This window comes from Helicoverpa armigera, chromosome 22 (genome assembly GCF_030705265.1).
Source record: "Helicoverpa armigera isolate CAAS_96S chromosome 22, ASM3070526v1, whole genome shotgun sequence".
In the NCBI taxonomy this organism is placed as follows: domain Eukaryota; kingdom Metazoa; phylum Arthropoda; class Insecta; order Lepidoptera; family Noctuidae; genus Helicoverpa; species Helicoverpa armigera.
This window is the reverse complement of record NC_087141.1, coordinates 2,295,316-2,312,174: the sequence shown is the minus strand read 5'-3', so window position 1 is coordinate 2,312,174 and position 16,859 is coordinate 2,295,316. Positions and strand designations below refer to the sequence as shown.

Below are 16,859 nucleotides of genomic sequence, written 5' to 3'. Positions count from 1 at the left end.
AATTCATGATGAGTTATAAGTTAATTATAGTAGGTACAAGTTTATACATAAATTAAATATACATCGTATAAAATATTGTTAAAACAGAGTTTTTTTTTTAAATACTGTTATTTACATAGACTGAAAAAATATAAGCGTCCTTCAAAACATTATGGGATATTGTTCATATTAATATATCTTCCTAATTTGACCATACATCAGTCTTTATGGCATTCTATGGAGAGATCCGACATAAAAATGTCGTTGTCCGTTTAATCTTGGCCATTTGGGGCAATTCTCCCATAATTACCACCCGTGGTATGCTGCTAATGGTGTTCAGAGGATTGTTAGTGAAATAACAATATAAACCAACTAATGTATTAACGATTAACACCCTTAAGAACATCTTGTCAGATGTTCTATAGAGAATTGGAAATGGATCCATACAGTTTCAGAGCTTTCACACTAGGGGTATTTTTAAGCGACAGCAAACAATTGACAACTACCGGTTCAAACAACGCACGTGAAATCGCGCGACAGTATATTGTCGCCCGTAATGTGTGGTGCATAATAACACTGTGCGAAAAATCGACTAGTGTGAAAGCGCTGTGAGGTAACCTTACATCAATTTTGAAATAATTGTGTATGGGTAAGCCTTTTTGACTTATGCAAATGAAAATCGAGTAGGTATATATTCTTCTCCAAAGAGTATACGGGTAATATTTAAATGAATGTCAGCATTAATATATCTCAATTAATACATAAATTGTAATACTATAGGTATAGTCAGCATAACATGGATAGTTAGATTATTATATTTTTTTAGGTTTATTAGTGTTCAATAATTTAGCACTTCAAAACCTCAGAGTCTGACTATTTTACAAGTCCTTACTAAACTAACTCCTCTTTTCAAATACCGTAAAAGACGACCAATAAAAACCTGTAGACTTAAATTGAATTTTCCGTTAAAATGAATTTAATTGAACCAGGTAATTGGATTAACCCGAGCAATTAATTACTTTTGGGCGTAAGAAAGTTTGCTAGTGTTGAATTAGTTAAGGGTTGGTAATGCCCCGCTATTATCCGAGTGTCGGTTCTATTTAAAGTAGATAAATGGTTAAATAGGGGTCAAGTTGTAGGCTTAAGCGATTGAGTTGTTAAAAGTAGCTAGGCGATTTTGATTTAAGAATTTAGTCGTAGAGTCAGAGGTTTTTATATCCCTAAGTTCAATGACTAAAATGGTTTTGTTATGCTGTTTTCGAGTAAAATATGTACATGAAGAAATCTATACTAATATTATAAAGAGGAAACATTTTGTTTGTACTTTAACGATTCTACTGAACCGATTTGAAAATTATTTCACTGTTAAAAAGGTAGATTCTTCTTAAGTAACAGTTGGCTATATAATTGCGCCCATATTTTATTCGGCTATATTTTATTCCAACGGGACGCGGGTGACACCGCGGGGAAAACGGCTAGTTGGTATCTTTATAGCCGGCCAAGTTTTTCTTTAGTGCAAAATTAACTCATGAATAAAAAATAAATACCTAAAGTTTTTTTATGTCAAAAATAATGGTTACAAAGTTGAATGTCTTAAATGCATTACCGATACCGATTTGATGACATCGAAATAACCTATATCCTACCGCGGGTTACCGCATAAGCCACCGAGCGCCGCCGTCTATAATCGAGTTAGGAATCGAGTCAACTTATCGATTAGTTGTATTCGCCTGTATATGGGGCGCTTACTAACATTGAAGTATAATATCTCGATGATGGACCACTGGTTGCTGAGTGGCTGCCATCTGGAAACTGGGGCTGATAATGTACCTAGTTGATCTTTGAACTTTGATTAGGTCAGTTTGGTCACGCGTAAAATGATTAACTATAGGAGATTAGGTGATATAGGGTAGTCCTGGGCCATCATACCTATTAAGTTTATAATATACATAAAAAATAGTAACCTACATATAGGTAGATACATATTGCCTGTACATATAATGTGTATATTTTCTACGATTATTTTATACTTATTCAAAATCTAAGTAAAAAAGTCGTGGTGGCCTAGTGGGCAAAGAACCAACCTCTCGAGTATGAGGGCGCGGGTTCGAATCCAGGTCAGGCAAGTACCAATGCAACTTTTCTAAGTTTGTATGTACTTTCTAAGTATATCTTAGACACCAATGGCTGATAAAAAGGTGAAGGAAAACATCTTGAGGAAACCTGGACTATATAGTCTGAAATCACCAACCCGCATTGAGCAAGCGTGGTGATTAATGCTCAATCCTTCTCCGTGTGAGAGGAGGCCTGTGCCCAGCAGTGGGACGATAAATAGGCTGTAACTAAACTAAGTAACTGAATTTCCTGACTTAACGTCTTGAACAGAATAATACAAATTGTTTGAAATTCGTTTATTTTTATAGGATGTTTCAAAATGATTTTGAGTCGAAAGAGGAACTTTTATCGAGTCACCTCTGGTCTCTAAAACAACTCCGACTCTTTGAGCGAGTACCAGGAGCTCATAAAAGTGCAAGAGGTCACTTTACCATCCTTCAGACTTTTAACGTCTCCCTCAGACGAAGTCTATTCCGCAAGAAAATTTTAATTTTGTCATTACCTTGCTTCTTTACTATTGTAATGAATTGTATTTCTAAGCATAATAAAAAAGTACACTAAGTGGACTTTTTTGTAGAAGAATCTTTATAACCTTTAAAACATTCTAAAGCATTGCATTGTATGGTTTTTGGAGAAATAAAAGTTCTACTAGATCGACATACTTTTAACTGAAAGAATATTTTACTTTTGAAAGCAAAATTATCGAGGTATTAGAATGGTTCTAATCAAGACAGTTATTTAATTTAAAACAAAATTAATGCTTTACAAATATTGAAGATATTTAGGCATCTACATATATGCCTATTCATTTAAGTGTCGTAGACATTTCTTGATAATAAATTAAGATCCCGAGTTTCAAGTGTAGGATTCCGAAACTTGTAATAGGCTAGTTTCCTAAAAAATAATAATTAGTCCGGCTTGTAGATTGTCCAAAATTAAGCGATAATTATTTTTTCTTTTTTAAATTGGATCAGAACTTATTAAGATATAGCGTATTAAAGTTGAGTGTGACGTCACAAATTGCTACAATTTTCAGGACTCTGTGACGTAACTGCCCCCCAATCCTAATTTTTGGAGCGTTGTGTCTTTGTCATTTTATGTTTGATTAAAATAAGAAAAAATACGTATCCGATATTTTTTGATTATCTAAAAAGCGGACTAAATATTATATCATTATTTCGAACCTGGACACTCACTACCCTATTTGGTAATGATCCTAATTTTACTGTATCTGACAAACTATAATTTATTGTCTATAGATTATTGAAATACGGTACTTTAGTAAATCTTATTGCTTAAAATATATACCTACCTACTTGCTTCGCTGCACCCATTCGATTGAATTGTGATAGTGTAGTAATTTTTACAATGAAATGATAAACCCCATTTCACATTTTATGAACAGCATTGATAAGCCTTAAGTGCCAATAAACGTGTGTTTTATAATAAAACTGTATTATATTGTACATATTTTACATTTATAACATAATTATAAATCATACACATAAATATATAGTAACATAGTTACAGGAATTATATTTAGATAATAAATCTTGGAATCGATTTTAAGTTTTTAATTGGAACAATAGATACATAAACAAGATATATTTCAATTAAAGAATTTAGCTCATATTTTACAACTACACTGCCGAATTACAACGAACTTTTCGGCCACATCTGTCATAGAAATAGCTCTTTAGCTTTCAAACCGAAAACTCACAATTCTGATAATTACCTGACACGTAGAATTCTTTTTAAAAATACTGAAAACCTCAAATAATTTGTTGACGATGATAAAATGCTGAACCTGATGAATGAATGGTTAAAAAATAAAAAATAAATTATCAAACTTAGTCTACCTACTCAGAAAAGGGACCAGGGACATCGCAAACATTTGATTTCTGATACTGATTCAGTATTTGGGACTTATAGACAGTAGAATGGTTATAACAAGGTAATAATGGCATCTTTCAGCTATTATTAGGTTTTTTGGAATTATTTATATTAGGTTTAAATTCACTTCGGTGATACGAAACAGTTTAGACTTGTTTACAATATGAAAATAGGTTGACATAAAAATAAATTTACTGTTAAATAATCCTATAAGCGCAAGTTTAATTTTACAAATACTTAATTTTGTCTTTAGTGAACTTTTAGTTCAAGCATTACTGAACTGTTTTTGTTCAAAATGTAATTTACCATTAGGTAGATTCATTTATTTTTCATAAAAGTCCATGTAAATTCGACCGATCTACAAAAATGCCCCAGATTAATTTTCTTTTAAAACTTTGAAAAAATAGCACACTTCTATTTCGTATCATCGAAGCAAACTTCTTGGTCTTAAACCTACTTATTCCAACAGTCATCAAAACTCTTTTGAACGTACCTCTGCCCAGGGCTCTTGCTTTCACTGCTGGCATTATTACTGGAGTCATCGTCTTCTTCCCTGGAGGTGGCCGCCGAGAGTACTCGAGAGGATCCAGCGTTAACCTCACTCCCATCATTGTCCTCACCTTCGGATGTACGGTTTGTGCCTTCTTCTGCCTGCCGAATAAAGAAAAAAATAATGAATTTTAGTCTGTGGCTGTGCGTTTTGAAGATCGTTCGAAAGTTCTATTTTTGAATTTGGATTTAGTTTTAAAATCTGTGAAAAAGTTTTGACCATGCGCTCATGCAAATTGTTAGATGTTTTTTTTTTTAGTTTTTAGTGTGTTGCTATTTGTATTCTTTGTGTGTTATAAAAATTAAAATGAGAGGCTTCGAATATTTCATTCAAGTTAAAAGGAAGAGTCTGGCTCGAAAACTTTTCTGGTATTTATTAACAGGTAATAGAACAAAGTACCTACATAATTATTCTTTTACAATGAAGATTCTTGTTAAAGTAGGTTCTATTCGTTGCGATAATCTAAAATTAAATTACGAACAAACGAAAGCATTTCTCATTTCCGTAACAGAAACATCTGTAGGTACCCTCTGTAACACGACCTCTTAATTTTAATTAATCGAAATGCATCCTAAAAAGGCCCTCCTTTTATGAACTAATACAATCTTGATAAAATATAAAATCCATTACTTACAGCTAAGTATTATCAGGGCTCGCGGAAATAAGCAAAATCGAATAATTTCCGGCCGGGCGTTATCCTCCATCGCTACCTGACCGTCTAATAGAAATAATCATTTCAAAAGAACATGAAAAAACTTCCAAATGAGGAAAGGAAATGATAAATTAAAATAATATGAAGCTGACGAGCGTGACATTTTTGTTTATTTATTTTATTTACTTGATTTTGATAGGCATGCTTCCATTACAATCAGGTAATTTTATTTCATTTTGTTTTGACTCTTATTGTCAAATTAATGCTTTAATTTTTTGTGCCAGAATATTAGTAATAACTTGATAGAATTGTTCAGAAAAATATGAAAAGGACAACCTAATTTTATGACCGCGATTAACCGACTAGATAGAACTGAGGGCCTAGTGCGAGTTTTGCAAGTTAACTTTCTCGATGCGTAAATTTTCATAAAACTTAATTACGTAGTATTCATTTTAGAACTGTCTATTTAATAAAGGCTGTCATCGGCACTTGGTCGTACTATAAACGCGCTCACTTGCGAAGTAGTAAACGTCATTATCCGGAAAAATGAATGAACGTGCTATATTCTAATCATGTCATGTAGCATGCGACTCTTTACTTCAGCCAAGTTATAATTACGTATCGAGCGCGTAAACTTACAAAACTCGGAATCAGCACTCTGTAATATTTTTAAAAATAATAATCAAAAATTTCATGAAGGATATTCTACAGCCTTTACAAGAATAACAGACGTTCCTAAATTAAGAAATACCTATCTAAACAAATGAACTCATTCAATATGGCCGTCTAATTGTTTGATAGTTAACCGAACTGCGGTAACCTATCTCCTAATGGTAATTGATAGAGGAGTAAACGTTATTTAAGTCCGCCATTTTGTGAATGTTTGCCCATTAGACGACAGGTGGACTCTAATTACATTTTACTGCTAAGTATTCGTGTAATGTTCATCAATACTCGTTAGAATGAAGTCATTTTTCTTAGAAATAACATGGAATATATAGGATGGTTTTCGTCCACACTTGTGTATGTAAACACAAATATTTATAGATAATAAGTACGTAATAAATCTCGTACAGGAGAGACATTTTTTTTATTTAAGAGAATAGTTTCATATATTTTAAATACCTGATAGGAATGACTATATAAGAGGGAGTTTGAAAGCAGTACCGATGACCGAAAAATTATGTGGAAACCGACTGTCATGGTATAGGCATATAATTGGAATAAGGGCCGGTAGAAGGATAATGCTATCAGACAGGTACCTAATAATTGATTCCTACAAATTAGAAATTCTTTTGTAGACAAAAAACTTTGTTTATATTTTAAACGAGGTATACCTACATAGATAAGACATTGGTCTTTCAAACCATAGATAAGTAAATACTATTGATTGAGTGCTGTCGAGACGTTCGGTCAAGGTTATGGCAAATTACACAACGATACTGAGTGTATACTTTCGCCATCATTCCGCCATATTGAACGACTCTTGTAAAATTATTGAGTTCGATGAAAGGTCATCACTACATAGTATAAAACAAAGTCGCTTTTTCTGTCCCTATGTCCCTTTGTACGCTTAAATCGTCGAAATGACGCAACCGATTTTCATGCGGTTTCTTTTAATAGGTAGACTGATTAAAGAGGAAGGTTTATATGTACATACAACATACATTAAGTAGTGGGGAAATACTGTTATCCCGTGCGAAGCCGGAGCTGGTCGCTAGTCCGTTATAAATTCACAAAATAAACCCGTCTTTTCATTCAAAAGTCTTTCTTTTCTTACATAAATTATCTAATTCGAGGTTATATGGTAGACTTAATTTTCTCAAATCTCAAATTATTTTTGAATGTAGGTACTTGTACCTACATTGTTCAGAAATTATGACTCTCAAAACTTTTTCAATTTAATTTCAATTCGCTTAGCAATTAACAATTCCATGTTCAGACATCAGAATAGGGATGTGATGGCAATTTATTTTATTCAAAAAGCACATAAATCCTCAAAAAAATAATGATTTAAAAACGAGAGAAAGTGCGTAGGTACTTATTTAATTTCACCACAAAGCGAAAGCTGAAAGATTAGTTTTTCATTCTGAATAATAAGTTGAAATCTATTATTTTAAAATGTTCAATGGAATCTAAAATCAATTTATTCAAGTTGTTAACTTTAGGATCTAATGTTGAAATTAAATTGTGAAACTGTTAAATATAAAATAATATTGTATCAGATGAAGAAAAACCTATTTTTTATTAATTGAAAAGTTAATTGAGTAGTTTTATTCTCTCCATGTACCTCCCACTTGGTTTTATTTTGCTTTCAGTTTTTTGTTCGAGATACCTAATGCAATAAGAACGATCGATACGTTGAACATACAAACCAGTGCAAGACATTATGAAAATATTAAAAAAAAACATCAAAATACTTGAATATCAACAAAATATAAACATTCCAAAAACTTTTAACGAGAAAATAACTATTCGAAGGCCTCTTCAATAATTTCCGAATGTCGCCAAAAGTTTTCCGAGAGCGCTTAAATTTAACCAATTAAACTTAATTCTTCAGCTGAATTCTACAAGTTTGGGAACTTACCTGGATCCTTATAAGTGGTATAGTCTCCTCTTTGTACATAATATTTGTGTTTCAGAGTTAAAATCACTTGGTTTCTTTATTAAATTATATGTATGTAAGTATTTGGCTGGCGAATGCCACTATTCATTAAATATGTTTACCGCTAAATACGTTTCATTTTTTTTTCTGCATGAAGGTAAACAAATTGAGGTTTTGAAAATTAACTACATTGAATTTCGCACTCTGATTTGAGGGGGGCTATTTTAAAGAATTTTACAACAATGTATGGCTTGTTTTCTGCCGTCAACTTTAAGTATATTTAGCGGAAAACATATTTAGTAAACAGTGGTGCAAGCCGCCTCAATATTGTATATTTTACAGGAATTTACATAATTGTGTCATGTTTCTAAAATGTCTAGGTAATGTTGTGTTATGATCATGTGATGTTTTTGGTTTACGACGCTAGATTTATGTATGGAAGCTGAGTTTGTAAACATAGGTAAGCACAGGAGTTCAATAACTGTTTTTATTTTCAGCAATATCAATAGTTCAATCAGTTATGTATAGCTACTTTTGTCTATCAGAATGGTAAATATTGCGTATCAGGCGTTACTTTGCGAAATAATATACACTTAAGATTTTTAATTACATTGAATATATATATTCAGTAGTTGAACAATGCTATACTTGACTGGTACTTAGGTAATAAATACCTACTGCACGGTGCAATGTTAAATGTCATTGAACTCCTGTTCCGTGACGGGAATGCCTGTGAGGGGCGATGTAAGTGTACCTGAACTTACTTACCTTATACAACATATATACTATGTAATTTTAAGATACCCGAAACGGATTCTTTCCTCCATAAGGCTTCAACATAAATCGGTCGTTGACCTTTTCAATCTACACTTTGATGGATTACTTGTAGCTATTAAACTTACATAACCCGAAGACATTTATGACCACCAAACTTAACTGATGTTCTATAGTAAAGTCAATAATAACAGCACATAAAACCAAGATACAGTAACATAATAACTGGAACTGTGAGCTGTTTCACGCGTACTAAAATATTATTTCTAAAGACTGGATACCTCGGGCGAGTATGCAAATGTAGAAATTGAATTTGAATAAGACGTTCAGATGTACTCTGCTACTGGAAATATAATGAATACAGTAAGACGGAGAGAAAACATGTGGGTTCTAGTAATTGAAAAACAATTGAACGTCTTACAATTGTTGGAGATAAGACCTTGTGAATGGTCTATAGAATTTACACTGTAATGCGAAATGGGATTGCAGGTAATGTTAAAATTAGGTTTATGAAATAAAATATGTACCTATGTATACATATTATACCTATAGTATTTTCCTATAAAATCCCCTAGGAGTAAGTAATTTTAAATTCAGGATTTAAAACAAAATATGTACCTACATGTGTAGGTACATATATTTTTAAATTATTTTAAAATATTTTCAAATTAAAGAAAAAAAATAGTTACCAAATGCTACTTAATTACTTACCCAAGTTGTAAAATAAGTTTAAGATTGAAAATGTGAGTGAATACGTAAGGAATTAGCGATATTGATAAAAAGCATGCGGTGCAAAACAAAATTAAAGTGAAGAGATAATTTGAGGAAAAACGACCTTAATATGTATCTTACCTTTATAAAGTGCATACAAAAAACGTGCATTAATAGAAAATATGGTAAAATTATGTACACTATCATATGTATTTAAAAAATCTTACACATAATAAATACACAAACTACTTGAAGAAAGCTTTAAAAATATTTATTCGAAAAAATAACTTCGATCACCAAATTATGTTTCACGATCCTTTCTTTACGAGAAATTAAAACATCACCTAGAAATATACGTACCTATTGATATTATTTCTTTATTTCAAAATCCTTGATCCATTACGTGTTTGAAGAAAAAAACATTATAGAGAAAAACAAGGGCCTTGACCCAATTTTACGGTCATCTGTCCATTTCCCGCCTAAAGCCGAGCGATATAGGATATTACCCACAGAGCAAGGAAAAATGAGCGGAGATGCTATAACGCCCGTAGGTTGGGCGCCTTCAAATATGTACGGTGGGCATGACCAAGAGTGACCTAACGATGAGTTCGGCTTCCTTGAGACATCTGTCAACGATTTTTGGTACTACTACAAACCACGATCGTGCCTAAAGAAGGCGTATAAAAGTGAAGCCAGTAACGTTTCCCGTCATCCGCCACATTCCGACTACTATCTTAGGAGATTTCCCGTTATGGCACCTCCGCTAGTAATGTTGTTCTCCATGATACAGCCACTAGTGTCGGCCATGTTTTGTTCCAAAGGCCGATGAAAAACGTAATCCGATTGGATCTGTTTGAAGGGGACGTTGACAGCTGACGGCTACCGACCGGTGTTGCCACATCGGATTGACGAATATTTTTTTTTGAAAAGCGAAGGTTACTGTCGTGTTGTGTTCATAGGTAAATGGAAAACAAATAGCGTTTGATTTTATAGACTGGTAGTGATACTGTGTGGCTCCCTAGTTTTTTTAAATGCTGTGAGCCGAGAATACATATAAATCCTAAGCTTGTTTGTAACTGCAGTCCAGGGCTATTTTATTTCTAGACGACAGACCCGTGTCGACGGCGCGCGTTGTTCCACGCGTTCCTCAAAGAGAAGTCAGCAACCCCAGCGGGGCCCAGCGGGGCCCAGCCGGGGCTGCGGGTTGTTCGAAAGAGATACCGCGGCCCTGGTACATAAAAGGCCTATGACGGAACACGACGATTTTAGTCAGTAAGAGTCTGACACTCCCTCACCGCTGCTAACCCACAGCGGGAGGGGTCATTTGATGATTTTACGTCGCTAAAAAAAAAAAAAAAAAGGGCTATTTTATTTAACACTAGCTTCTGCCGGCGGTTTCAACCGCATCCCGTGGGAACTACTTCCCGTACCGGGATAAAAAGCTAGCCTATAGCCTTCCTCGATAAATGGGCTATCTATCACTGAAATAAATTTTCAAATCGGACCAGTAGTTCCTGAGATTAGCGCGTTCAAACAAACAAACAAACAAACTCTTCAGCTGTATAATATTAAGTATAGATTAATAGGGCCGTATAAATATTTTAGGTACCTCTGCACTCTTTTCACACGCGGGGACAAAGACCTACCTAACAAAGCTCTCACTAACAAAAATAAAAATATTTTTATTTACTTCTTTTCTATAAAAAAAATAAAACGTTGGCAGCCCTACGTGATCCAGCAAACAGACCGGATAACTGCAATCCGAATGCTGACAGATTTCATACTCTTTTACGTTGATCGCCAAACGTCGGATATATTGAACAGTATCGACAGTTTTTTGTTTATCTCTTATGAAACTCTACTGGCTGACCGTGTTTGATTGACACTTCGTACAAATGATTGACGGAATAAAATGTTTTAGGATTTAGAAAGTGGGTTTGTTTATTGTTGTTGTATTGGTTTATGGTTTGAGTTTTATAAGTCGTATTATGTAGGTAATTGATAATTTTGTTTTGAAGTTTCAGATTTGTAAATAACGGTTCTTAAAAATTATTAGTTCCCTGTGCTTTGACTCATGATTCAAGGGTAGTATTTAGGTACTGCTAACAGATAAGAAGTAGCCAATATGCTAATCTGCATTTGTAATTACATACTACCGAGTTTCATGAAGATCAATTTAAACATAATAGTTAATAAAATGTCATTATAAAATAACTTTAAAACACAGTAGGTACAGAATGATAACATTAGTTAACCAACAGATTTTTCATTGCTGAAATCTGATAGATTGCAAGCTTACAAGGGTTTCCCAGAAATCCATCATTATATTCGTTGTTTACCGAAGTGTAAGGCAGTCGTTATAAATCTGCTGACACTTCTCAAGCCTCTTTATTAACTCAAGTTCTTGACAGCCAATCAGGATAAGAGGGGATGACATCATCCTATAATTAGGGGCTTACTTTCCTTTTAGGGGGTGTGGCACGAGAATTTTTGATTTTATTTTGTAAAGATGTTTGTAAATATGAACTCTGGTCGTAGGAGTTTTGGCAGTTGATTTAATAATAAATAAACTTTCGGCATTTTTTTTTTGTTTAAAGTACTACATCTCATACCCCGATAAAATATAGTAAATGACACTAAAAAAATATTAACGTGGATTTCTACTTAAGTACTGGTAAGTTTGTTTTATGAAAATCTGTTCAGTAGTCCCAGACATTACCCGATATAGGTAACTCAAAAACACATCCAACTTTGACATAATATTAGTTTCAAAATGGTATAACATAAAATATAGTAACACTTCCTTGCTTATATGATAAACACTTATGAAGTTGTAAAGCCTATTTACCTCGTAATGATTTTGTATCAAGCCTCCACAACACTATCACAAGAGGAAGTTACTTCGTAAGGCTTTTACGTGTAAACCGCAGAAATGCGTACAACTGATTTGGGTAAAAGCATCACTTCCTACGTGGGACTAGAGGAGAATGTGGGTATTACAAAATCTTTACCTTTTTTTTAACAACGTCAGAAATCATCAAATGACCCCTCCCGCTGGGGGTTAGCAGCGATGAGGGAGTGTCAGACTCTTACTGACTAAAAACCGTCGTGTTCCGTCATAGGCCTTTCATGTGCCAGGGCCGCGGTATCTCTTTCGAACAATCCGCAGCCCCGGCAGAAATACATCTTTACCTTATTCTCTGGTAAAGTAAGCGTGAATTTTCTGTTGTGTTTATAAAATAAATTATCTTCCAGCCACGGCTGTGGTTCACTACATTTACGCTCTGATTTACACACGCGTGGGTACTATTGTTATTTTTCTTCAGGCTTGTAATCCTGATAGCAGAGTGTTAAATGGCTTACGATAATGCCTGAAAAATTGACCCGACCAATATGCAATTTTTAATAGGCGCTTTCAGGAATGTATTATGAGTTTCTATGACACCAAACTTAAGAGAAAGTGTAACATAGTGAAACTGCCGTTTTTTGTTTATGACATTCGATATAGGAAAGTTATAAAGGCTTAAAAAGTAGCTTACGGAAGCTTAGTTTTCACAGGTAATTTTAGGTAAGTTTAATGTAAATCAATTCAGTAGTTTTGGCATCGCCACAAATTTACTTTAAACATCAGTAAGGATATTCTACCAAGATTAGTAAACAGATAAACTAAACAATAACATGACGCTTGCCTGACAGGCACTTGGCTGGTTGTCAAGAGCACTTCTTAGAGAGAGTAATTGTGAGCTACTAACTAGCGACTGCTTCGTTAAACTGAAGCTTGGATTAACAATGGATAGGACTAGCATGGGGGACAATAGGCGTGTTATAACGTTCTTCTAAATAAATGGGGTTGTCGTGGTGAGTATTTTTTTTATTAACACGCTTATATTAGCTTCACTTGTAACTATGTATGTAAGAAACATCATTGCAAATCCAATATGGCGGCCTCTTCAAGATGGTGGACTGGCTGTTTGAAATCAAAAAGCGTGTATTTTTGTGGTTTAAATTATTATTATTTTGATTTTAAAGTTTTGTTAGTTTAGGCTTTTAAAAGTTTTTCTTATTTAATACACATTTAGGTGTATTGTAAGTTAGCCCAAAATTTGATGGGCCGCAAATTGTGTCGATACTCTTGCGCCATTCCACCTTGCAAGTTCTGCGTGCTGTGTTGCTGCTGCCGCTGCGGCTGCGGAGAACCTCAACCGGTGGAAATATAGTGGCCTTATCAGCAATTATATTTTCGAACCGAATAAGCACTTGGCTGTTGTCAAGAGCACTTCTTAGAGAGAGTAATTGTGAGCTACTAACTAGCGACTGCTTCGTTAAACTGAAGCTTGGATTAACAATGGATAGGACTAGGATGGGGGACAATAGACTTGTTATATGTCTCTGGGTATATGGGGTTGTTATGATGAGATTTTTTGCATAGATAAGTTTATGTTTTTTAAGTTATGCTTATTTCATAAATACTTATATTATAAAGTCAAAAGTAAGTTATTCTAGCAATTAGTTTTTCATACTAAGAAAGGCTATGAACTTTCTAAACATCATTATTTAAGTATTTTCTTATATTTCGACTTTGTTTGAGAGCTGTCTCAGAATAGCATGCTGTACTACCACAACTAAATCTACTCAATTCTTCACAAAATACAGTGACATAGCATAGTTTCATAAAAACAAAAAACAGACTGTTTGACCTTATCGTTCCATCGAAAAAGCTCGATAACTTTGTAAACGATAAAATGAAGCTACAGTACAGATCTGGGTCATAATGAGCGGTGCTCGGCCCGTCAGCACTTGTCGATGAGCACCCAGCCTGCTCCGCTGCGATATTACAAACTCCTTGCTTTTTGGTTTGTAGTTTTTTTTTTTAATAACAGTTGACCGGTTGCTGGCTGAATTTGTTGATTGTGTTTTTTTTTGTTGATTCGAAATGGCGTTTTAATTGGGTAAAATATTTACCTACAGTGGTAGGCTTTTGTTAGGCTAGTTCAATACTGTTTTTTTTTACTTTAGGTAAGGTCGTGTAAGATTATTTATTACTAATTATAAAACAATGTCCATCGTCGCGTCTGTATTGTCTATGTGTTAACGATAAACTCAATGCATAAATACATAGACTGGGGTTTTCAAAAATAGATACAGCGATTTATGAGGAAGGTTCAGCTAGGTTCATATATATATATACCTACATACATACTCCAGACACAGCCGGGTGAGCCATAATCAGATATAGTTATTCGTCTAGCTAGAAGTTCCCCAACAATATTGAGGTCGGTCCAGTCTGACCGGATGCAGGTGTAAACTTTCCCCATATAATTTCAAATTAAACTAAGCCACAATTAGTTAGCTGAAAAGCGAATGGAAAAACTAGATTGCTCTGAAAGCTGTTTGCTTGATAATTACCTAGCATAACATTTATATGAAGTGGCAACCACTTATGAGTTTAATTACTAGCTAACGATGTTGGCTGTGAGTACTCTTCAAACTACTTGAAACTCGTTAACATGAAATTTTCATCTCTATATTATTTGTAGAAATTGTTAGTTTTTACACCTTTTATAAATTCCTTACATATTATTTTTTTAATTAACTTGTAATATTTTCAAAACTTACGCATTAAGTATCTGGTTTTTTATTTAGGAATTATAGTACATATTTACATGACGTAAAAATAAACTTCTTTATACATAATATACAACTAAAAACAATTATAAAATGGCATCAAAAAACTCCTCATCGCTGCCCACCGGGAGTGTACCCAAGAGGCTGGCATTAAGTATTTTATGTCATCTCTTACGTCGGCCATTTTGGTCATTATTGGTCAAAGATTTTTCAGAACTGTCAATCTCATAGTTTCAAAAATCAATTTCAAACTTCGAACCAAAACATTTGCACTCAACTACACGTCAAATATTTGTTACAAATCGGGTGTTCCCTTGTGGAATCGAATTTGTGATTCGAATTTAGAATTCACACTTGAACTGGGAGTTATTGCTTTATTGACAGTTGTCTCGTTGACGCGTCCATTTCTGCCAAGAATCGCCATGGTGTGATTAATTTGGTAGTTGCATAATCATTGCAATATATTGAAGATAAGAAAATAAATAAGAACATTATTATTAGTAGAGATACCTAAGTATGGAAAACAACATTTACACTGCAGTTATTTTTAATGTATTTAGAACAAATACCCACTGGCTAAGTGTTATTAATGGAAACAGTTCTAGGTAGACGTACTTACAAAATTTGACACATTTTTATCGAAATTCACGCAGTAGGTACTGTAAAATATCCGATCCTCAGCAATCTTAGAACACCTTATTTAAATTCATTCTATACAAGTACCTATAAAAAATCTGTAATCCACCTACCTCTCTATCCGCAGTCGAGTAAATAAGCGTAAACTTTGCACAAGTAATCAACGCACATTCCACGTTGACAGTGTAATTGTTTATTCAGCAGATAGGAACGGAATCAAAACGCTCGGGATTGGAAAACAACGTGATGACAACTGATATACAAATGTTGTGCTGAATTTTATCATTTGGTTAGCATTTCTAGTCTGGTATGTTAGGGAATTTTGTTAGCCATACTAATATTATAAGCAGAGGATTTGTTTTAGTTGAACGTGCTCATTTTAGGAACTTCGGATCCGATAAAAAATAAAATTCACATAATACATCGTAAAAATACATGAAACAGGATTTTGTATTAGCTTTATATTTCTATTCCATGGGTAAAAACCTAGGTACTAACCATACGAGATGCTAGTTCACGATCTGCCTAGCCTTTTCCCAACTACACTGGGGTCAGTCTAACCTAGACCTAAAAACGAGATTTTAGTTACCCTTCTAAAAAAGTAACATAAAAAAAAAACAAAAGATAACCCACTACCAATATTATAACACTATAATAGTATAATTTATTATCTTTACTTTTCTATAGCTACATTACTCCTATTCAATTCCCATGGCTGTAGATTTTGTACCAAATAGTATTTTCCATCGTAAGTAATGGAAATAGATTATTCTTTATAACCCTCTTCATAGTATATATAAAAGATTGGCTTCCCCTTCGTTTACCGAAGTCTTTACCATTCGTGACTTTTTTTCAGGAAATAGAGGGCTTATTTATAGAGGAAAAGATAAGTGGACCTACGTGATCTTTTGTAGGTTGTTAAGTGAAAAAATGCTTTTTGGTGTCTTAATTTGGACTGTCTATGTATGGTATTATTTCTTATTTTAGATATGGAATGCCTATATATAGTTATCGTTAGTTGTATGATATATTTGTACAAAATGTGAGCAGATTGACGTATCACGTGAACACAGATCATATTTTTAAAATTGCAGTTACTTAAGTTCAAATTAAGTTCTTCCATAAAAAATCCCTTTTTGTAGGCAGCAGATAAGATGGACATGTATGCTTGTGTACTGTAAACAAATCACATGAGCTATGAATTTTTGAGAACTAATTCTGTTTTTTTTTTAAAGAAGCAAGAAAAATTGCCCCCTCAGCATCAACTTTAGTCCCACAACTTTCAAATTTCGAAAAGTTGTTTTTTGTTTTTCAATTGC

General features: G+C 33.7%; 1 protein-coding gene across 15 annotated transcripts in view; it reads right to left on the bottom strand.

The window, feature by feature from the left end:
* Positions 1-16,859, bottom strand: part of Cngl (Cyclic nucleotide-gated ion channel-like) — a 299,859-nt gene that overhangs the window by 41,839 nt on the left and 241,161 nt on the right. For all 15 annotated transcript variants that reach the window (XM_064040529.1, XM_064040521.1, XM_064040524.1 and 12 more), the window contains one exon: positions 4,481-4,638. In XM_064040529.1, coding sequence (XP_063896599.1) covers positions 4,481-4,638 — 158 coding nt within the window. The remainder of the gene's footprint in view (positions 1-4,480; positions 4,639-16,859) is intronic.